Source organism: Eschrichtius robustus, chromosome 1 (genome assembly GCF_028021215.1).
Source record: "Eschrichtius robustus isolate mEscRob2 chromosome 1, mEscRob2.pri, whole genome shotgun sequence".
NCBI lineage: Eukaryota > Metazoa > Chordata > Mammalia > Artiodactyla > Eschrichtiidae > Eschrichtius > Eschrichtius robustus.
Window position 1 is genome coordinate 97,715,219 of NC_090824.1, and position 24,244 is coordinate 97,739,462.

At 35.5% G+C, this 24,244-nt stretch overlaps 1 protein-coding gene across 1 annotated transcript in view; it reads left to right on the forward strand.

The window, feature by feature from the left end:
- USP8 (ubiquitin specific peptidase 8) overlaps positions 1–24,244 on the forward strand; it is a 58,953-nt gene that overhangs the window by 12,440 nt on the left and 22,269 nt on the right. Inside the window, exons 2-10 of the mRNA XM_068551489.1 lie at positions 330–498; positions 4,226–4,370; positions 9,218–9,303; positions 10,988–11,150; positions 13,734–13,776; positions 15,536–15,680; positions 19,627–19,789; positions 22,807–22,951; positions 23,253–23,473. Of these exons, the coding sequence (XP_068407590.1) occupies positions 395–498; positions 4,226–4,370; positions 9,218–9,303; positions 10,988–11,150; positions 13,734–13,776; positions 15,536–15,680; positions 19,627–19,789; positions 22,807–22,951; positions 23,253–23,473 (1,215 nt within the window). The 5' untranslated portion in view covers positions 330–394. The remainder of the gene's footprint in view (positions 1–329; positions 499–4,225; positions 4,371–9,217; positions 9,304–10,987; positions 11,151–13,733; positions 13,777–15,535; positions 15,681–19,626; positions 19,790–22,806; positions 22,952–23,252; positions 23,474–24,244) is intronic.

Below are 24,244 nucleotides of genomic sequence, written 5' to 3' on the forward strand. Positions count from 1 at the left end.
CTATACGTTAATGCAGATTGAACAGAAGAAAAATATAAAAGCTTTTATTATTCTGTTCCTTTGACAGGAAAGATTCCTAATACTTAATGCAAAATGATACAAACAGTAATTCATTTAGTTAATGAAAATTTGGAGGGGAAAGTAAATTGTTTATTGATACCCTGTATATTGAACTCTGAAAATAAATATTCAAGATAATTGAAAATTAACTCTGTTAGCAAAGGACACAGTTTAGGAGGTTTGTTTGTTTGTTTGTTTTTTAAACTGCTCACTTGTTTTATTGTTAATGAGGAAAACTAATGAGATTATTTGTGTTCATTTTGTTTCAGAAAAGAACTACTTTTAATGAAGTACACCATCCATTGTGAAAGTGGAGAAGTAAGGATTATTCATCATGCCTGCTGTGGCTTCAGTTCCTAAAGAACTCTACCTCAGTTCTTCACTAAAAGACCTCAATAAGAAGACAGAAGTTAAACCAGAGAAAATAAGCACTAGGAAGTATGTATACTTTGCTAATTTGAGTCATATACAGGTATCCCCCGCTATTCAAAAGTAGAGTGTTCCTATGAAGGCTTTTGTAGGCCAAAATGGCATAAAGTGAGGAAACAATTAACTTTTTTCATGAAAGCAAAAATCGCCTCTGGATTTCTTTTGATTAGTGAAAAAGGTACTTAGTTAGGTGTTCTGTAAAAGCAAAATGGTGTAAAGTGAACTTTTGAAAAGTGGGGGATAGCTGTTAACTTTTAGTTCATTTCCATTTTATTAAATGAGTTAGAGAAGTTCTTAATTTTATCTTGGCAGAATACATATATATTCTGCTAATAAGCATATTATCTGTTTTCTGGACAGTATGTTACATCATAAGTTTAAGAGGTGAAGACTGCAAGGATTCTACAAAACTCATTCAGCCACAGTTAATGTCTTTTCCTAAAACAGTGTAAAAGTACTTCTTAATTAAAGATCATTTTTATCCTTGTGTATTTCACATATAAGATCTGGTTCTAGCATAGTCTTTGATTAAAAAAGAAGAGATATGTATTTTTTATGCCGTATTCAGCAAAGTATTTAATTTTTACCAATTTGACATGAACTTTTAACCTAATGATTTTTTTTTAATTTATTTTATTTATTTATGGGTGCATTGGGTCTTCATTGCTGCACACAGGCTTTCTCTAGTTGCGACGAATGGGGGCTACTCTTTGTTGTGGTGCACTTGTTGTGGAGCACAGGCTCTAGGCACACGGGCTTCAGTAGTTGCGCCACACGGGCTCAGTAGTTGTGGCTCACGGGCTCTAGAGTGCAGGCTCAGTAGTTGTGGCGCATGGGCTTAGTTGCTCCACGGCATGTGGCGTCTTCCTGGACCAGAGATCAAACCCATGTCCCCTGCAATGGCAGGCGGATTCTTATATATCCTCTTTCTTTCTTTTTTTTTTTTTTTTAAGTCTTGTTTGTTTGTTTTATTATTTATTTATTTGGCTGCGCCGGGTCATAGTCGCGGCACGTGGGATCTTTGTTGTGACATGCGTGTGGAATCTAGTTCCCTAACCAGGGAGCGAACCTAGGCCCTCTGCATTGGGAGCGTGGAGTCTCTGCACCACCAGGAAAGTCCCCTAATGATTTATTTTATGTATTTTTATTTTTGAGGGCATGTAGTCTATCTGTGTTGGGGTAGACTACATGTTGAGGCAGAGGCTAGAGATGATACTTTCCTGATAACAGTTGCAGAATTTGTCCTGAGATAAAATATAATAGAGATGGAGAGGTCCAGCTATTTTGATATTTACTGGAAGTTACTTTGCTAAAAATGGGATATCACTAAAATTGTTAACTTGTTGATAGTTTTATCTCTGTTAAGGAGGGATAGGAGACAATAGGGGAACTTTTCCTCTGAATTTATTTTGACCAACAAAGGAGAAGACTTAGAGATATATAACTATATTATTACAGAGCTGGGAGTAAGAGTTTCAGAAAGAAAGGTGGGTCTAGCCAGCCTTACAACCTACACTTGAGGTAAGCAGATTTTAGGAATCGGGGAAAACAGGTGTTCTTTGGCTGGAGATAAATGTGAGGCTCTAAAAAATGATATGTATGATCCCAAATGAACCTGTAAAGAGGCATCTTAAACCTGTGTTTTCACAGGAACATCTTTATGAGTCATTTTCTAGAGGAAATAAACAAGATGGGAAGGAAATAAAACATTAAGGATGAAGACAGGAGAGTAGTAAGAACTTTAAAGAAGGTCAGGAAGGAAAATCCCAGAATGAACTAATATTCTTAAACATTACTAAGTGTAAAATGGGCTTTTAAAAAGATCTTTGGGTGGGGAAGGGATAGGAAGAATAAGAGAGGGATTGGCCTACTTCTTGAGCTTAGTTGGTAATGTTGATGGGGTGATAGAGAAAGTAGCGCTGTTTAACTCACATTGAATGATTTTCAAATAGGAAATAGTGAGAAGGGTAAAACCACCTTGAAGCTTTCTCAGAGAGCTTCATCTAATCTTAAAACAGATAAATCTGTTTTAGCAATGTCTGGTTTAGCTCTAGGACTACCCTGATCCCACAGGAAGTGGTATGTTGGCCTAAGTGTACCACCACAACATGTAGCACTATTCTAGAGAATGCTAGAATCCTTTTAGGATATTTGGCTGGTTCACTGGGCTCACAGTGGCATTGCAGCCATCTCAGCTGGGTCTGCTACATATGGGCCCATGAGATATACATGCATCATAATGAAAGAAATTTGGAAAAACCTAAGGACTGTTGTACCCACTCCTAAACTCTTAGAGAATCTTCTTACTGGCTTTGGTTTGATTTACCTCTATCCTGGGACTTTGATGCCATGCTTAGCAGGGCATGCACACTGACTGAAATTGTCCTTGTGTAGGACCATCTTTGGTCTTAAAGACCAGTTTGGCCCTGTTCCTTTGTGTGGTGTTCTAGTTCCTTGGCCTGACCAACTTCATCACTAATCCATGTCTCAATCGTAGAGAGCACAGTTTGAAAAATATAGAAAACAAGATGAACTGATTTGTAGAAATAAGTTATTGATAAAGCATATTGTATATCAGCATTGGCACTACAACTTAGTTCCCAAAACTTTAGTCCTAAGTAAATGAATTCCTCTTGCAGAAATGTCTGTTTTATTAATTTGCTTTCTGAAGACTGTTAAACCAGGAAAATGTCCTTAGAATGAATGCCGTAGTGGACTTCCCTGGTGGCTCAGTGGTTAAGAATCTGCCTGCCAATGCAGGGGACATGGGTTCGAGCCCTGGTCCAGAAAGATTCCACATGCCGTGGGGCAGCTAAGCCCGTGCACCACAACTACTGAGCCTGCGAGCCACAACTACTGAGCCCGCGCTCTAAAGCCTGCGAACCACAACTACTGAGCCCACGTGCCACAACTACTGAAGCTCACGCACCTAGAGCCCGTGCTCCACAACAAGAGAAGCCACCACAATGAGAAGCCAACGCACTGCAACAAAGAGTAGCCCACGCTCTCTGCAACTAGAGAAAAGCCCACGCGCAGCAATGAAGACCCAATGCAGCCATAAATAAATAAATAAATAAATTTATTTAAAGAAAAAATAAATGAATGCCGTAGACCCCTCAAATTATTTTACTGAAGTGGAATTTTAAGATGACATGTTTTTAGACTTTAAATCTCTTTTCTTTTCAGGGCCAGTAAATCAGAGTGCAGTTCAGCCATTGTGTAGAAAACTCTAAAAGATTGAGCTCATGTCCCCTTTCCTGTCCCTAGTTTCTTGAGTTTTTAGGTGGGGAAAATTTTACATCATGTTTAGAAAGGAGTCAGAAGAATTGAAAAGTATTTGTTTTAACATTAAAATAATAAATATTTTAGCTCCCCTACTTCAGTACAAGTAGTATGCAGCTATGTTCTTTAATTATAGAGTATGACTATTATATGGATGCCGGAGGACCGTTTGCCTCAGGATTATCTATTGTAGCAAATCTTTTAAAACTGGATTTAGAATGCATTTTGAACAGTTTGGTGACATACAAACAACTATTAATGAAACATAAGTATTTAATTGTAGTATAAGGGGAATTTTCATGTTGCATCCAAACTTATATCTAACTTTGTATAATTCTGAAGTAGTGCAACCTAAATTATGATATGTATTTTATTGAGATTCTCTGTGGACTTTATACATGACTTTTTTCCCCCAGATGTCAAGTGTTTTAATTACTTTTTCTCTAATTTTAAGTTATGTACAGAGTGCCCTGAAGATCTTCAAGACTGCAGAAGAAAGCAGATTAGATCGTGATGAGGAAAGGGCCTATGTGCTATATATGAAATATGTGACTGTTTATAATCTTATCAAAAAAAGGCCTGATTTCAAGCAACAGCAGGTACCTTTTATTTCTATGTTTTCATTTGCTAAGTTATTTTTACACAGTGGAGATATTGATCTCCTCTAAAATTTTTAACTGATACTGAAATTTAGATATTATGTAGCAGCAAGTTCAAACTCTTCTGCAGATAGAAAAAGCAAACTAAAGATTTTGTTTCATTATTTGCAATATATGTGTATATGTATGGATACACTCACACTATATACACGTACTTAATTTGCTTTGGATTAGTACAGGTTTATAGCAACATACAGACCCATGATTAGTCTTCTGTTGTAATAAATCACTGCCAGGTCAAATAGAAGGATTCAGTTTACTCATGCATTCAATAAGAAAAATATGACTATAGTTGTACTTTTTCGAGGGTCAAGGTTTAGTCACTTGTTTTTATGTGACAGCTTTTTGTATTTAATTGACATTATAGCCATATTAAAGATCTCAGTTTGCAAAAATTAATGTTGATTAATCTATTTAATTTAGATAATCATTTTTATCTATTTATTTATTTTTTGCTTTTAATCTTTTGAGCCAGGTGCCTTTCTTCCAATTTGCTGAAGCGTGAGGAGGGAGGGAGGATGGGAGAGGTGTAAATGGGTAAAGAGAACTGATGACTAGTATAACCGTTGCTAGAGAAGATGGTTGCATTTTTATTACACCAGAAACAGACAAAAGAAGAAAATAGAGAGTGGGTTAAAGAAATGGGAAGAATATTGTGTTGGTGGTTCCACCTTTACCTAGGAATGATCTTGCTACTAGAGAATAGTAGCAAAATACTGCTTATAGATTTCTTACCTGGTAGACAAGCCATTGTTTCATTTTTTAGCCATGGCATGTGGCATGTGGGATCTTAGTTCCCCGACCAGGGATCAAACCCATGCCCACTGCGTTGGAAGTGTGGATGGAGTCTTAACCACCAGACTGCCAGGGAAGTCCAAGACAAGCCGTTCTTGAATTAATATTGAGATTTTTATTTAGTTCACTTTTGGCAGAATTGTCTTGCCTCATTTAAATTTTTTTTTTAATTTGTTTATTTTATTTATTTATTTTTGGCTGCGTTGGGTCTTCGTTACTGTGCATGGGCTTTCTCTAGTTGCGGTGAGCAGGGGCTACTCTTCGCTGCAGTGCGCGGGCTTCTCATTGTGGTGGCTTCTCTTGTTGCGGAGCACATGCTCTAGAGTGCAGGCTCAGGAGTTGTGGCATGTGGGCTCAGTAGTTGTGGCTCACGGGCTCTAGAGTGCAGGCTCAGTAGTTGTTGTGCATGGGCTTAGTTGCCCCGCGGCATGTGGGATCTTCCTGCCTCATTTAAATTGACTTATAGAAGTGGAAAAAAAAAAAGTTCTCTTATTCTTCGAAATAACCTTTTTTGGTCCACAGTAGTGGGACTAATAAAATTTCTTTTGGTTGTTGGTTATGGGATAACTTTAATGTTTTATTTAATGGTGACAAATGATTGCTGGTGTTTCTTCTCAACAGCAAAATTATGCTGATAATCTTTATGGGGTTTTAGATGTAGCTTTGGAAAGGTAGCTCCTTGCATTTGGAGATTCATCTTCCTGTCTACAAATGGCTGGGTTGGTCCTGCCCTTGGAACATTCTTGGACATACTTATCTGCAGATAGAGACAGAGGCTTGTCTTGCACACTCTTTGATGGTTTTTACAGTATCTGTTAAAAAGATACTGCTTAGAGCCAGGATACGGTTCATGTGTTTAATACTTTCTGTCATCACTGATATTTTTCCTAACCCCACTGGAAGGTTTCAGAAAACAACAATGATGTAATGGTCGTTTTACTCAGAGAGTCTTTGAGTCATGTTGTTTCTGCCCAACATAAAATTGAATAAAAGCTGCTCTGCTATATACATGATCTATGGGATATGAAGGACTACCCACAACTAAAAGTTTGGCTTATTTATGAGATAATAAAGAGAAACCCAGTGCCGGAAGACCCTGGTGGCATGACAAAAACATCACAGACTGGGGTAGAGTAGACCTGGGTTGGGAATGTGCTCTCTCACCTTGGGCTCTCTTACTTCATCTTTCCTGAGCCCCCCAGTACGTTCATCTCTAAAGAGGACCTCCTTGGTGGGTTGCTATAAGAATCGAAAATAAGTCTTGTATTCGTTCCTGTCATACTATAAGTATTCTATAAATATTGGATGGGTGAATGAATGAATAAATGACTGGTGGCAATTATTCTGCTTATTACTATTGTAAATGTATATTTTATTTATTAAAACATAAATCTGAACCCTGTCAGAAATTTTAAAAAAAAAAGATACTGCTTAAAAAGAAGTGTAAAAGTATTTACTGAAATAAATATTTTTGAAAGATTTGCGAATTTGGAGAACTTCGGAAGTTTTGGTGTTTCCTTTTTTGTCTGTTGTGGTAGGGCCAATTTTTTATATACTTATTTAATTTTTGCTTTACTTTTCTAACTTACTGGTTACCTTTTTTCTTTGGCAAGATTGGGAGTGGTTTTGTAGCTACCTTTTTTTTTTTTTTTTTTTTTTTTTTTTTTAACTTGAGAAGGTTGGGAGTAAATTTTAATCAGTAAGAAATTTTTCCATTTCCACAGAGTATCTATTGCATTTCCAAAGAGAGTATCTAATTGAAAGTGGCAGGAGTTTTTCAGGTTAGGAAGCTCCCTGCAAAGGCTCAAGTAACCCAGGCTGTTACTTCATATGCTGTAGATGTTCAGTTCCTGATATTAGTAAAGGGACTGTTTCCATTTGCTCTGTCCAGGGTACCACATCTGCTTCTGTCTTAGAACTGTTTTTTGTTTTATTTTATTTAGCTCAACGTCTCCAGTGCATTTTAAGTATGTGAAGTGTTAAATTTAGTAACTACATATTTTCTGGTTTTTACCCTTTAAATCAGGAAGCGACAGGATGTAATGTGACCAGCCTTCTTCAGAAACTTACATTTTTCACTTGTTTTACACTAAGATTTAGATAAAACTTGTTAATTTAGCAAGCTCACTAGTAGAAAACACATTACATTATTGTTTACTCATTGAAAAAAATTAGTTTATGAACAATTTTTTCAGGGTTATTTGAAAAGGGGGGGAAGGCAAATATATTGAAAATCTTAGTATAGCAAAGTCTAGATACAGTTAGAATATTTTTAAATATCCATGGCAATCATGATAATTAATGCTAAATATTATTAGTAGTGAACCATTTTGTTTGGGAAATCATGAGAATTGCTTGAATTTGTGTGTTCAGGAGTAGGAAAGTTCTACTAAGTAAACCTAAGAAGCAAATGTTTTTAGTTGTATAAGAGTTGGACTTTTTTTTTTTTATTCTGCCAATTGTCAATACTATTGAAAATTGGAAAAAAATTATACTTACTCCAACTGTGTTCCTTTAAGAGCACAGAGAGAGGTAATTATTGACAAGAAACCTCATTAATATTAGGGGAGTGTCTTCTGGGAGTTTGTACCAGACATGCCCAAACATGATTTTTTCAGCATTTTAGCAGTGTTAAGCTGGGCTTTTAAATGAGTTCATGTCAAAAAAATTAATAAAACAAGTCATATAAAGCAACCATACTCCAATAAAAATTAATTAAAAAAAAAAGTCATAGTGTTTTTTGGTTTTACTTTGTATTTTGTTTTTATCAGAGAAATATTACAGTAATGGCTAATATTGTTTTCTCTTAAAAAAGTATTGCATCAGAAGTCAGGACATTGTGATAATGGAAGTAATTACAGCTTCCACTGTAATTTTTAGTTGATATAATATTGAACAAACTATATACTTTTATTAAAAATTACATAGTGAATGGCCCTTTTATATATTTTATCTCTAATCTAGAAGAATAAAATCAAATAAAACACGATCTACTTTTAGGCTAGATAGATAGACATATGATAACTGTTATCAACAGATCTATCTTACCAGCTCTTCGTAACTGCCTCTCAAAGAGCCAGAGATGGGTATTTCTGGCCTCCTGGCCTTTCTTTTTATAACTTCTGATTACAGTATCATTTGTGATAAACTGTGTTAGTAGGCTCTATTTGCAAAGTCATAGTGATAAGTTGCGGCAAGTTAGATCCACTAGTCAGTTAGCTGAGTCTCACTGCACTACTGTCATGTTAAACCAGCCTTGATTTGGAAATATCTCTGATTGCAAGATCTAATGAGTGACCCCTTAGGGAAGTGATTTATTTTTTTTCAGTTCATTATGCTTGTTAATAAATTATGTGCTAAACCTTTTGTGTACGTGTGTGTTTTAACGTAGGTCATACTATTGATTTATTTTCTACCATTTGATTTTTGGTTACTCCAGGTTTCCTCAAGTGTAAAACTTGTTTTATGTCTAAAGTGATTTGACTCCAGTTGGGAGGTAGGTAGGTATTATAAAATACAGGTGGAAGGAAACATCTCAGTTTAAAACAGGCAAAACAAAACAAATTCTATGCTGTGGATCAATACAGAATTTCCTTTACTGCTTCTGAGACTAAAAGAAAAAACTAAGTAACATATTTACAGTAGGAAAATATATTTTGCTCCTAACGTATATGGTTTGCTTTTTGGCACTTATTCAAAAACAATAAGAATAGTATTTACACTTCATAAAGGTGCCTTACAAATAAGTAAAATTATTACCTACCGGCTTTTTTTTTTTAACATACTAATAGTATGAAAAAATATTTTTGAAACAATTGGAGAATAAGTTGTACACTTTTGTAGGTTAAAAGTTTTAAGAAATATTTTATTCAGTCATAATATTTTTATCTAAACTTTTGTTTATATGAACACCATAATTTTGTGTTTTTAGCATTAGTGCTATGTACAGTGGCTAGTACTAACAGTATAAGATGGTTTTCGTATAATTTTAGGACTACTTTCATTCAATACTTGGACCTGCAAACATCAAAAAAGCTATTGAAGAAGCTGAGAGACTCTCCGAAAGCCTTAAACTCAGGTACAGACACTATTGTGAAATCTTTAAAAGAATGTAAATATAGAAGATTAAAATTATATTTAGAATTTGTCCATTTATATATGACCATGCATATAAATCCCAATTCCTAATAAGTCTTGTATTCATGTGTTACCATTAATGTTCTTTACTGAAAATTTGTAAATGTTTAGACTGATACATTGGTAAGATAAGCATTGGTCTATTAGATTATAGCTCAGGTCCAGTTTTTTCTAAGTTTCTGACAGGATTCTTCGGAAAAACATAATATTCTCATATGCTTCATGTCATAATGTGCTACTGGACACTGGACTTGTGGGAATGAAGTATTTAATGTTAGTTTTGACTTGACTGGTTGCAGAAGTTACGTATTTAAAAAAAAAATCTAACTCTAGTATTTGCCATGACTGACTTACCAGGCTTATAAAATAATTAGAAATTAAAAACAGTATGTTTCAATTTTTAGTCATTAGTCACTCTTTAAATAACAAAATTAAAAGGGAACTATTTTTACTCCAGTATTTTTTTTTAACTTGGATCAGTTAACTGCTATAGTTACACAGGTTTTCCCCTGCTATCTGAAAGTAAAGTGTTCCTATGAAACTTTACCTAAGCCAAAATGGCGTAAGGCAAAGAAGCAACTACCTCAGGACACGTCTTGCTACAAGAGGCACAAAATAAATCGAGATAAAGCACAGATGCTCGCAGACACAGTTCAAAGCTATGGCAGCTTGATGCTGAGATGCTTGTGTAATTCCTGGGGAAGGAGCTTGGTGGTGCCACTCTCTGATCAGGGTGTGGCTACTTCTAACAGCTGGCTGCAAAACAACTACTAAACGCTATTTTCATTTTTCACCTTTTCTCCATAAGTGAATATCCTCTTCAGATTTCTTTCGGTTAGTAAAAACAAGTACTAATGTAGGTCTTTTGTAAAAGCGAAGTGGCATAAAGAAAATGTCTGAAAAGCAGAGACACCTGTATGTATCATAGCTTTTACTTAGAAATTATCTTTTTCAACTAGTGTGTTCCTTGGTCCTTTCCACAATTACTAATCTTGGGGCTGGAATATGTTAAGGTGGATGAAGTCATTTAGAATTACTATTCTCTTTCTCCTTAGCCAGTTAATCAACTGAGTAGAATAGAATTTCTCCTAATCTTTGGGTTACCCACTATTAACTGTTCTCTCTTAGATTGCCTAGTTTTTCCCTAATTATACTACTGCTAGCAATAATCATGTTCTTTACTCCTCTATCTTTGGGGCTTTAGGTTCTTTCACTTATTTATTGTGTGTACTTTTTTGTATTTTGAGCTATTTTATAAGTAAATCGGGCTTTACAGTTGATTTTAGGATTGTAAATCCTTTGAAAAGGAGATCGCAGCATATTTGAATCTTTAAAGGGTTGAAATTAGGGGGAGGGAAAGAGCAAAAAGAATATTGAACAACTTCAACTTGAGAGCACAGAGTTTCTTTTCAAGATTTTTGAGCAATTTGAAATAAATCTACAGAGGACAAATTTGTGAGTTGTGATTTGTAATGGAACACTGGCAGAGTTGAATTTCAACTGGAGGGAGAAAGAATGCAGCCGTAAAATACCTCACGGCAGGATATTAACTTTATGGAACTGGAAATCCTTTACTTTCCACCATCATGCCAATAAAAGACATCCTGACTTCTTTTTTCAACTAGATATGAAGAAGCTGAAGTTCGGAAAAAACTTGAAGAAAAGGACAGACAGGAGAAAGAGCAGCTGCAGAAACAGAAAAGGCAGGAAACAGGAAGAGAGGATGGTGGCACATCAGCTAAAAGTTCTTTGGAAAATGTATTGGATGCCAAAGACAAAACCCACAAGGTATTTCAGATTTATTCTGCTAGGTAAAAAGACTGGTTCTTTTTGTCAGATGATTTGCTTAAGAAGAGTTGAGATACCACTATATCGTTCTTTTGGGCAAAAAGGATAAAATTTAATATGTTTTTATTAGAAATTGAATTAATTATTCTAGCTTTAGTTGATTCCAGGTTTTTCTTGAAACTTCTAAAGAAATATGTTGTGTGTATTTGTTAGTTTTTAGCAGTCACTATAGACTTGACTGGAGCAGTGGAAAGAGCATTTGGGCTGTGATGCAGTATATCTGAGTTCTGGTCCCATATCAAGTCTTGCTTAACTGTTTTGGGACTCAGTTTGGCCAATTAAGATCTTGAAATAGATGATCTTTAAGGTCTCTCCTTTCTAATAAATGTAATTTACATTTGGGAAAGATTTGGTACACTATTTATTTGGTGTGAAACTTTTTTTCTATTTCTGGCGTCTCGTTCTCTCCCCTTTGCTTTTTCCTCCTTTCTCTGCCTCAGTTTCCCCTTCCTCTTTCTCTCGCTCTTGTTCCATTTGTTCAGCGACTACTTGTAGTCTTTTCAGCTACATCATTTGTTTGCCAGAAACTGTTAGTGACTCAACCTGTACCTGCTAGCTGTCACTGTATCTCCCTCCCTTTACCTCCTCAGAAACTATTCTTTCTAAAATATAATTTCTTCTGCACTGTTGAAATTCATGGAAAGATTTCTAATTTAATTTTTCTTAAGCATTTTGTAGCTTTCAACTATCATTTGTATGTGGGTTATCACTGATTTCATTAAGAAGTAGTAGTTGAATTGCTTGTGACATTGGGCTAGGCACTATGTAAAAAGAAGTGAAGAAATCGGTCTTTTGATTTTAGGAACTCCATAATGTAAGGTAAATAGTACTGCCTTAGAGACATGTTCATTTATAGGTCAAATGACTGATATAAAAACATACTAAGATTCCAAAGAACTATATGAAAGGGACTTTTCAAATTCTTCATTTTGTTGCTTTTCCAACAGCAGGGCCAACTACCTTTCGTTACCTTTACTTTTGTTTAGCCTTTTTATGTTGAAAAGAGAATACAGTTAAATCCTGTTACCCAGCTTCAATAATCAACTAACATTTGCCATGTTTTTTATCTGCACCTCTCACCTCTTCAATCAAAGTCCAGACAACATATCATTTTACCCCTAAATATTTCAGTATGCATCTCAAAGAAAGGAACATTTTTTTTAACCTTTTTTTTTTAAAATTTTATTTTTGGCTGCATTGGGTCTTTGTTGCTGCGTGTGGGCTTTCTCTAGTTGCAGCGAGCGGGGGCTATTCTTCGTTGTGGTGTGCGTGCTTCTCATTGCGGTGGCTTCTCTTGTTGCGGAACATGGGCTCTAGGTGCACGGGCTTCAGTAGTTGTGGCATGCGGGCTTCAGTAGTTGTGGCTTGCGGGCTCTAGAGCGCAGGCTCAGTAGGTATGGCACGCGGGCTTAGTTGCTCCGCAGCATGTGGGATCTTCCCGGACCCGGGCTCGAACCCGTGTCCCCTGCATTGGCAGGCAGATTCTTAACCACTGTGCCACCAGGGAAGTCCGAAAGGAACATTTTATTAATAACCGCAGTGCTATTTTCCCACCTCACAAAATTAACAATAATTCCCTGATATAATCTAAAGCCCAGTCTATTCAGATTTTTTACCCACTTGTCTCATAATGATTTTTCAGAGTCAGTATGTTTGAATCAGGATCCAAACAGGGTCCACTCATTGTCTTTTGGTTGCAATTTCTCTTAAGTCTCTATAGAATTCTCTGATTGAGTTTCCTTCTCATTTTTCATTTCCTGCATTTGGCTTTTTAATACTGGATCAGTTCTGTAAAATCAGCCACATTGTGGATTTGTCTGATTACTTCCTCCTTGTGTCACTTAATTTGTTCTTCTGTCTCCTATATTTCCTGTAGGCTGGAAGTTCAACCTAAAAGCTTAATTAGATTGAGGTTCAGTTTTTGTTTTTTGGCCAGAATGCTTCATAGGTGATACTGTGTACTGTATCATATTAGGAGGTACATAATATACATTTCTTTTTTACTTTTAGTGATGTAGAAATTGATCAGTAGGTTCTAGTGGGTCCTTAGTTTTCCCATCTATGAAATGAGTTAGTACCTTAGAGAATTATCTCATGTTATCTTGGTTAGGAAATGCAAATGTATAAAACTTTGTATCACTTCATTTTCCTTTAATTCTGTAATGGAGGACACTGAAGGGCTTGACCAGAATTTTTATTACATTGTAAGAAGTGCTCTCTCGTTAAGTTAAATACTAAATTTCTCTAATAATCTGTGCTTTGAAATCATATTTGGCCTTTAACTGGAGAAAATTTTGAGGAAATGACATATGATTGTGATATGCTACTAGTTATTTTAGTTGTTATCAGGGTAATCTGTTAATGCCATTACTGTTCATCTGTATTTTTATAAAATGCCAGTACTCTGCACATTTCATTTCCTAGAAGACTTTCAGTTTCAAAGAAGTATTAAAGTTGAACTTTTTCTGTCTATAAAAATGTGTGTTTGTATTAAAGTTGAAACTTTTTTTTCCTATGAAATAGATAAATGGTGAAAAGAGTGAAAAAAATGAGACTACAGAGAAAGGTAAGTGTGCACAGAAAGAGGGAGTTCTTTTAGGCTATTATTGAGATCTTTTAATCAGAATAAGCTTCAGATTTTAGACAGTGAGATTCTTAGCATTGCGTTTAGTCTATATATGAGCTTTATCATTTTTCCTAACCTGTACAATAATATTGAAAATGTATTATATTCTGTATTTACATGTCATGGGGAATATTTATGGTAATATGCATTTGAAAACATGAAAACCACAGTTGGTACTTGTCATTGCTTTTTTTCAAGATATAATTTAGCATAGTGGTTAAGAGCATGGACTCTCAGAAGTCAGACTTCCTAGGTTTGAATACAGGCTCCTCTGAGTTTGCATGTCATCTTGAGCTTATTACTTCCCCTTTCTACTTTAGTTTCCCCATCTGTAAGGTGGGAATAATAATCGCATCTATTTCATAGTGTTGTTGTGAGGATTGACTGAGTTAATGTATGTGACATTCTTAGAACACAGTAAACTTCATATAAGTAGCTGTTAGTACTTATGACTTTAAGTGGAAAACTTAAATATTTAAAGGCTTTTTCACTCCCCTCAAAAAAAATCTAAACCAGTAATTTGGATGTTATCCGTAGGTGGTGTTGATGCGCCAGTAACAAGTATGTGACCTAAACAACAAGACTTATTAGGCAATTGCCTAAGTTTTCCTCTCTCAGAAAAGGTTTAATTTAAACATTAATTGTATGTAACACTAAAATTAATTATCTATTTAAAATGTTTCCATACAACAATTTAAAAAATAAAACTGAGTGTAGTAAGGTACCTTCCTAAAAGCTGTTATCAATTCATTCTAAGATTAGTTTTCATCCATATGTTCCTTTGTATCTCACCCTGCTTAGGTGTTGCACGTCTTGGTGGTTTGTTCTCCACTTTAGATTGTTTTGTTATCAGAATGATCTTGATGGTTAGAAAGGGAAGTAAGATGGTTATTAGCAACTGGGTATTTTAGCTTAGGAGATGGTGTGACTGTGTTCTTCGTACAGCTTACTGCTGAAATAGTTCTTTCCATATTTAAGCTTCCTTTTAGTGCTTTTTAATCTTTCACTTCAGGTGGTAGAACCTGGAAGAGGAAAATAGCAACATAGGGAATATTTATTTTGGCTAAATATTAAAGGGCTAGATATTAAACATTTTAGGCGTGGGGGGCCCCGTTGTCCTTGCAAGGAAGCAGCCATAGACAATATGTAAACAAATGAGTGTAGCTGTGTTCCAGTGAAAATAAGTGGCCATAGTTTACCAACCCCAGATGTGGAACACAGATAACAAACTTTTGGCTTATTATTCTAGGAGACCTACAAGTTTTTCAGATAGCCCCCATAAGACCCCATGGAGACTTTTAAAAAAGAATTTAGAACCTTCCAAGAACTTTTGAACCACAGGTATTTCTTCTGGTTGACATTTCTCAAATGGCTTGATTTTTAAAAATAGAATATTTTCATGAGACACACATACTAATTTATTTTACACAGCAGCAGAGCCCACACCAGATGTAGCTGTAACATCACCAGCAAGTTTTGGTTTTTAAGTCTTTATAAACAAAGCATTGAACTAGTTTTTTGATAAATGTCAAAAACATAAATTGTATTTAAAATTAGTTTAAAAAGTAATAAATAATATGACAGACTAGCAAGTATATGACACTTCTAGGAAAAGCTATGCTTGTCCTGTATTTAGTGATGTGATAGCACACGGAACTGGGTGTTTCATGTCACTTATATTGTCTCTCTCGATTCCAAGGAGCAATCACAGCAAAGGAGCTTTACACAATGAGGATGGATAAAAACATCAGCTTGATTATAATGGATGCTCGAAGAATGCAGGATTATCTGGATTCCCATATTTCAAATTCTCTCAGTGTTCCTGAGGAAGCCATCAGTCCAGGGTGGGTCGCTGTATATTTAGATAAAATGGTAAACTGTGGACAGTAGTAAATATTACTACTTAGCATCCAAGCTAAATGTGATAAAGTAGTCTTTTCTTTTCCTGTGGACCTTTTCATTCTTTGCTCCTTAGTGGCACACCTTACCCTTTCTGAAGGGTAGTGTAAAGGACATTCCAGTTTGGCTGTTGTTTCTTATCTGTGGCATTTGGAGTCTTATTAGAAGAGAAATGAAACTCCCTTGTGTGTCCTCTTTCCCCAGGTGTTTGTTGACTAATTTCTCCTGCTATTTTTTATTTGAATTGCTTTCTATTTTGAAATTCCCCATACTATTATCTGTGGTAAAAGATTACACAAATACTTTTTTGAAGAAGAAGCAGGATAGCTAAGTGATTAAGAAAAAATACAGGCTCTAAAATCAGACTATATTCAGACTACATATTATAACTCTGTCTCTAATTAGCTACATTACTTCTAGCTAGTGGCCTAACCTCTCTAAGCCCATGTTTCCATCTGTGAAATGGGAATAATGATAGTACCTATCTCAGAAGTTTTGAGAAGTTTAAATGACAAATTTTGTATATGCACACAGATAACACAGTGCCTAGCACTAGTAAGGACTTACTAAAAAAAAGTACCTTTTTCTTTCTTTTTTGATAAGAAGGCCTTTAACCTATAAAATAATTTAAAGTTACTTGCATGAATGTATGGTATATTAGAAACTATCATAATAATGATAGGGCTAAAACTCCAGTCCAGGGCTATTTTCAACTATTACGAGTGTTATAAAAATTATATAACCTCTCTAGGTCTTATTTTATGGGACTGGATTAGTTAAAATCTATGGTCCATTCCAGTACCAACTTAAGCAACCTTAAAAAGATATATTTTTAAAGTTAGCTAATAAAATTTGCATAGTTTTTAGCATATTGCCGAGGCTTATGAATGTTCGACCTGAAGAATAAAGTGCTTTGTAAGTATGCTATTTAAAAATGAGATTAGAAAGGAAAAAAAAATTAAAAAAAGAAGACAAGAAATTTTTTTTAAATAAAAATTTTAAAAGGAAAAAAAAATGAGATGAGGGTGCATAGTCTAATCAAGTAGGTATGAATATGTTTCCAGGATTTGAAAAGAGAAAGTTATGATTAATCTTTGATGATCTAATCTTTACTGACAGAAAGCTGGTGACTTTTATTAACTGTTTCCCAAAATGTGAGAATTTGACTAATGTGAAACTCAAGATGAGTTTAGGTTGAAGATTGAAGATGAATTGCATACCAAGAAAATTATTACCTTTTAATTTCTGTTTCAGTCCTTCTGAATTAGTTAAAAGAAGTTTCAATTTGGTGCTAGCATTCCTTTTTAGTATTTGATAATATCCCTTTCTTACCAGAGAGCAGGCCTCAGAGCTCACTGTAGGCAACAGTATCTTCAGCTAGCTGATGGTGAATACTATGTTACTAGTTTTTCACTGTCTGTTTTAAAATTTTAATACAGCATAATATACACACAAAATCACTCTTATCCTCAGTATTTAGCCCAGTCAGTTTTCAGAAACTGAATGCATCCATTTACCTAGCATCTGGACCAAGAAACAGAACATTACCATCACTGCAGAAGCCTCTCTTATGCCACCTGTCAGTGGCTACCCTTATCCCCACCCACCCAAGGGAACCACCAACAGAATAGATTTGTTTTTGTAGTTTATATAAACGGAACCATACAGTCTAAAGTCTTTTATGTCTGGCTTCTTGTACTCAACCTTATGTTTATGAGAGTCATGTATATTATTGTGTGTAGTTGTAATTCGTTTATTCTCATTGCTATATGGTGATCTATTATGTGAACATAGCATAATTTACTGATCTGTTTTATTTACTTTTAGGATTATCCTTTATTTATTGGATAGGATGCTATTTTCCATGTATATAGGAATATACATTTTCCTGTTAAAACAAATTTAAGTAAAGTATCACTTTCAGTTAAATAATTAAATTAAAACATTACACAGTAGACAAGGTAGAGCAGAGTTGCAGCAGCTTGTGAAGGGGTTACATGAAAGACTGAAGTCTGGGGAGTACTGACTGATATTATTGTTTCCCAAACTAGTATTCTGCAGAATACTAATGTTGAGTTTTTAGACAGAGTGATTTAGGCAAGTATATCCTTAGTGTCAGAAATTGTCCTTAAGAATATCATGTTTCAATTTTTCTCATTCTTTGTTGACCAAGCATCCTTCTAATCGCTATATATCAAGTGAGACTTATTACGAAACAGTATTTTATATTTCTTTTTTTTTATTTCCTAGAAGGTACGGTAACCAACATTATTATATAGGAACAGGATTTTTTTCCCCTTCAATTAGTTAAACCATTTAGTTTTACTTAAAATACAAGTTTCTGCCCAGCTTGCCAATATCACCAGTTAAATACCTGAAATACCTAGGTGCTTTGCTAGGAATAATATGGAGTTCCTTTCCTGGAGGAGCAAATCTGTATTATTCATTCCATCATTCAGCAGATATTTACTGAGCACTTATTATGGGCTGGGTTACTGTGGTTCTAAGTGCTGGGGCTAAATCATTGAACAGACAAAAATCTTTGCTTCATGGAGCTTATATTTTAACAGGGAGGTGGGATAGGTGAGACAGACAATAAATCTTAAAATGTGTATCTGCTGTTGATAAGTGCTATGGAGATGGTTGTGTCAAGTGTGTATGTTGGGGTGAGCATTGAAAATTTTAATCCATGAAGGCTTCACGGAGAAGTTATTCCTGAGCTAATCTTGAGATAAGGGAAATGAGTGATGCAGTTATCTGAGGGAAGAGGATTCCAGAAAGAGGGGACAGTAGGAGCAGAGGTAATTAGGCAGGCGCATACCTGCATAAACCAGGAATTACAAGGGAGCCAAGGGTGGAGTGGAGAAAAGGGGAGTAAGTTAGTAACTAGTGATGAGGAAGTTGAAGTAATAGGATTGGAGAGAGGGGCCACGCATCGGGCCATGGGAAGGCCTTTAGGTAAGAACTTAAGCTTCTGTGTGAGTGAAGGAGGACGTGAACAGCATGCTTTAGTGTAGAGTTGGTATTGTTCACAGGTGATGATGTAGAAGGCAGCACAGCAAAACAGCTAAGAGCATAGATGTGAGCCAGATTGCCTGAATTTGAATTCTGGCTCCACTTGGCAACTGTAACCTTGGGTAGGTTACTTAACCTCTTTGGGCCTGTTTCCCCATCTATAAAATGAGGATAATAATGCCTGTTTTATAGGAGTATAGTGAGGATCTAGTGAGAGTCAATGAGAATAAAACATTTAAAATAGTACCTGGCACATAGTAAATGCTGTATGTGTTTGTTAAATAAGCTGTATGTGTTTGTTAAATAAGCATTTTGGTATTTGGTTAACTATTAATTATCTCTATAGGTATAAGAGAACTGAAATATAAAGTGTTACCCAGGTGCCCCCCCCCCCCACCAATTATTTATATTTGGCTGAGACATACTCAGATGACTTCCTGTGTTTTCATTTTTGGCCCTTTTTTTTTTTTACATAAAGGGTCAACTGAGTCTATTTCTTTCAGTCTCTAATAATTACTAAAATACATTCCAATATTATGCAGTGGTAAAGGTGTTAAACACTTTAGGCTATATACTATCTTAACATACAGTCTGACCTTAGAAAAGGAAGCTGTCTTAAAGTTTGCTATGGTATGGGGAAATTTCCTGGCAGTCCAGTGGTTAGGACTTCAAGCTGTCACTGATGAGGGCCCTGGTTCGATCCCTGGTCAGGGAACTAAAATCCCACAAGCCCCGCAACATGGCCCAAAAAAAAAAAAAAAAAAAAAAGTTTGCTACGGTATGATAAAGACTGAAGAACAAAACTCAGTGTCTTATATTAGTATGTTAGGACCTCTCATCTACTTTTGCCCCAATACAAATGTTAATACATTTCAGAGTCACTGCTAGTTGGATTGAAGCAAACCTCCCAGATGATTCTAAAGACACATGGAAGAAGAGAGGGAATGTGGATTTTGTGGTACTTCTTGACTGGTTTAGTACTGCAAAAGATTTACAACTTGGAACAACTCTACGGAGTCTGAAAGATGCACTTTTCAAGGTTAGCAAGTTTCCTTGTTAGCTTACTGTAATTGCAAGCCTTCTCTGGTTGTTAGAAAGATATGTCGACTAGTTGATTATCTTAAGGACATGAAGATCCGACATGCTTTGGTTGTAGACTTTTAAAAAATTCAGATTTAAAAGACCAGTTTTGACTCACCCAATAACAATAAACTGATCTTTATAAAGTAGGATATTAGAATTTTCCAAAACATAAATTGTCTGGAAAAAAGTGTAATTTTTTGTTATGAAACATAAAGGCAAAGGAAACAGTCACTAAGGAAAAAGAAATTGATAGATTTGACTTAATAAAATAAAAACTTAGGTGTGCAAAAAAATACCAGATTTGAAGGCAGAAGACAAAAAAAAATATTTGCAACACATATGGCAGTGATTTAGAACACCTAAAATCTGAAGAGCTTTTGCAAATAAATAAGAAAATTACTTAAGATAAAATGTTGAAATAAGCAGTGGACACAGATAGACGTGAACAGAAGAAGATATGCAAGTGACAAAAACATAAAAATGTCAACTTGACTAGTAATCAGAGAAATGCAAATTGAAACAGTAAATGCCACTTTCATGATCAAATTAAAGATAAAAAATAATACTCGGTTTAATTTGTTAAATTATTAAGCAATAATAGCACTGAATGCTGGTGAGCATGGGTAAGTATAAAACTCAGTCTGCTGGTAAGAGGGTCAGTTGATGGAACATTGCCCTCCAGGAGAGTAATCTTAAAAGCCTTGAAACAAATCATGCTTCAAAGTAAGGAATCTAGAAATATACCCAGATATAGGCCAACATATGAGATTGCCAATATTCAACTACAGTTAAGTCCCCTACATACGAACGAGTTCCGTTCCAAGAGTGTGTTCGTAAGTCCAATTTGTTCGTAAGTCCAACAAAGTTAGCCTAGGTACCAACTAATACAATTGGCTATATAGTACTGTATTTTATTAGGTTTATAATACTTTTCACACAAGTACTACATACAAAACAAACACAAAAAAATAAAGAAAACATTTTTAATCTTACAGTACAGTACCTTGAAAAGTACAGTAGTATAGTACAACAGCTGGCATACAGGGGCTGGCATCGAGTGATCAGGCAAGAAGAGTTACTGACTGGAGGAGGGAGAGGAGGTGGGAGATGGGAGAGCTGAAGAATCGTCAGCAATAGGAGACAGAGGGCAAGATGCAATTTCACTCACGCCTGACTTTGATGGAACGCACGTTCGCATCTTTGAAAGTTCACAACTTGAAGGTTCGTGTGTAGAGGATTTGACCTAAAAAAGTGGCAGCTTCATAAAGTTACCTGAAAGTTTAGTGTATGATAAAGATGATATAACAGATCAGTGAGGAAAAGATGGATTGAAATAACTGGTTTGAGGACAGCTGGCTAGCCAGCAAGTAAAAGAAAGGGGATCCCTACCTTATTTCTTAGACCACACTAGATTCCAAATGGGTAAAAGATATAAATATGTTGATTCAAACAATGAACTACTAGGAAAAAGCATTGGTAAGTGTTTTTATTACCTTGATCCTGAACCAAGAGGCTAATATTTTTGACCGTGTTAAAAACACCACAAATAAAGTAAAAAGTCAATTAAGGGAAAATATTTGTAACAAATATGACAAAGACCTATTTTCCTTAATATTCAGAGTACATTCACTGTTTACCAAGAAAATAGCAAATTCTATAGAAAAATGGGCAAAAGATGAGATTAGTTAAGCCATAGACTATAAGGGGTTAATAAACGTATTAAAATATGTTCAGCTTCACAAATAAATACTAACTAAAACAACCTGGGCTTCCCTGGAGGCGCAGTGGTTAAGAATCTGCCTGCCAATGTAGGGGACACAGGTTCAAGCCCTGGTCCAGGAAGATCGCACATGCCGCAGAGCCACTAAGCCCATACGCCACAACTACTGAGCCTGTGCTCTAGAGCCCACAAGCCACAACTACTGAGCGCACGTGCCACAACTACTGAATCCCACGCACCTAGAGCCCGTGCTCCACAGCAAGAGAAGCCACCGCAATGAGAAGCCCGCGCACCGCAACGAAGAGTAGCCCCCGCTCGCTGCAACCAGAGAAAGCCCGCACACAGCAACGAAGATCCAGCACAGCCAAAATAAATAAATAAATTAATAAAATAAAATAAAACAACGCACTTTATGTCCACCAGTTTGATAATAATTATAAAGACTTATAACAGGCATTCTCATACACTGTTGGCAAATGTGTAAATTGGTATTGTCTTTTTGAAGGGCAGTTTGGTGGCATCTACCAAACTTTTAAGCCAACAGTTCTCCTAGGAAATTATTTTACAGAATACACATATTTTTAAAAGATCATTTCAAAGATTAGCAATATACATTAAAAGCCTTAAAATGTTCATGACCCTTGGCTTAGCAGCTCCACTTGTGGGGATTTTCCCTAGTAGAGTTGATTGGGTATGTACATGTATGAGGATCTTTAGTTTTTATCTCAGCATTGTTTACAATTAAATAGGAAAAATAATAATTGTTCAAATGATTGATTCAGTTTTGGCGTGTGTGTGTATGTCTGTTTAAAATACAATATTATCTGTTCATTACAGATGATGAGATAGTTCTTTATTAATAACAGATGTTCATGTAAGAGAAAAGCAGCATAAGTTTCATTGTTTTATAAAAATAAAATTTAAAAAGAAGTATGTCTATGTAGAAAACTGTAAAAATAAACTCTAAAATGTTAAAGTGGTACCTCTGGGTGATGAGGTTATAGAAGATTTTTATTGTATTATTAAGTTGTTTTCCTATTTTTCTTCTAAGATCATGGCTTACTCGTGTGGTTTTAAAAACCTGATCTATCTATTTGTTTCACTTAATGCTGAATTTTGAATTCAGCTCCCTCTTTGTTTTAATCATTTAGAAGATGAATCTTTTAAGAGCAATTTTAACATTCAGTTTTGTTGTGTTTTTAGCTGTCAAGAGGCTGCCTCCATGTTAAACATACCATTTCCTTATTTTATAGTGGGAAAGTAAAACTGTCCTGCACAATGAGCCTTTGGTTTTAGAAGGAGGCTATGAAAATTGGCTCCTTTGTTATCCACAGTATACAACAAATGCTAAAGTCACTCCACCCCCACGAGGCAAGAATGAAGAGGTGTCTGTCTCATGTATGTATGTGAAAATTTTTGTTTAAAATTGCTTCGGTAAAATAAACTTTATTTATGTTCTCAGGGTAATGTTCTTGGTTGTGTGTGCATTTGTCCTGTCAGAAAGCAGTTTGCTTTTAGGCATAAAAATACAAGATGTCCCCATCCTGGAAGTTAATGTTTATTAATTCTTTAAGGCTGTTGTGGCTGTCACCTCTTAGTTTACATTTAACTATCACATATAACATGCATGAGATATGAAGTACTGTTTATGGGGTTTGCTGTTCTTTCAAAAATATTTTTATTCTTTTGGGGATTTTAGTGGATTTTACTTACCCGTCACTGGAAGAATCAGTTCCTTCTAAACCTACTGCCCAGATCACACCTCCTACAGAAGTCAATGAAAACATAGAAGTGGTAAACAATCAAGATGAGAGAGTGGGACCACTGAATATATCAACTCCAGTTGAACCAATTGCTGCTTCTAAATCTGATGTTTCACCCATAATTCAGCCAGTGGCTATTATAAAGAATGTTCCACAGGTATGTTCTTGATTTTCTTTTAACTTTATTGTCTCTTTTTTTTTTAATATTATATTAAATATATAGTATAGAAATATGTATCTAGCATATATATGCCTTCAATATTTTAGAAAGAAAAATATTGAGAAATATCTATATGTTTTGGTACCTTTTTTGCTATAAAAAATTTTCATTATTATTGTCTTACTGCCACAGCAATATTAGAATAACTAATTGGAAGGATTTTAAACCCAGCTGGGTCCATTTAGTACAGGCAGTACTAATGAAAGACAGTATTAGCACAGTGAAGTTGAACAACACTTTCAGGTGTTTTTTATTATAATTTAATTCATAGTATTTTCCCAAATAATTTGGCTTATAGATGATAGATATGTGATGTCAATATTTTGGTTTTGAAATAGTACTTGAGTTCCATTTCCTTAGAATTTGACACATAAATAACAGACATGTTTTAACAATAATTATTTAAAAGAGTTTAAATAAAAGGTGTTACAATAGGGGGCTTTCCTGGTGGCGCAGTGATTAAGAATCTGCCTGCCAGTGCAGGGGACACGGGTTCAAGCCCTGGTCCGGGAAGATCCCACATGCCGCGGAGCAACTAAGCCCGTGCGCCACAACTGCTGAGCCTGCGCTCTAGAGCCCGCATGCCACAACTACTGAAGCCCGCGCACCTAGAGCCTGTGCTCCCAACCAGAGAAGCCACCACGATGAGAAGCCCGCGCACTGCAATGAAGAGTAGTCCCCGCTCGCCGCAACTAGAGAAAGTCTACA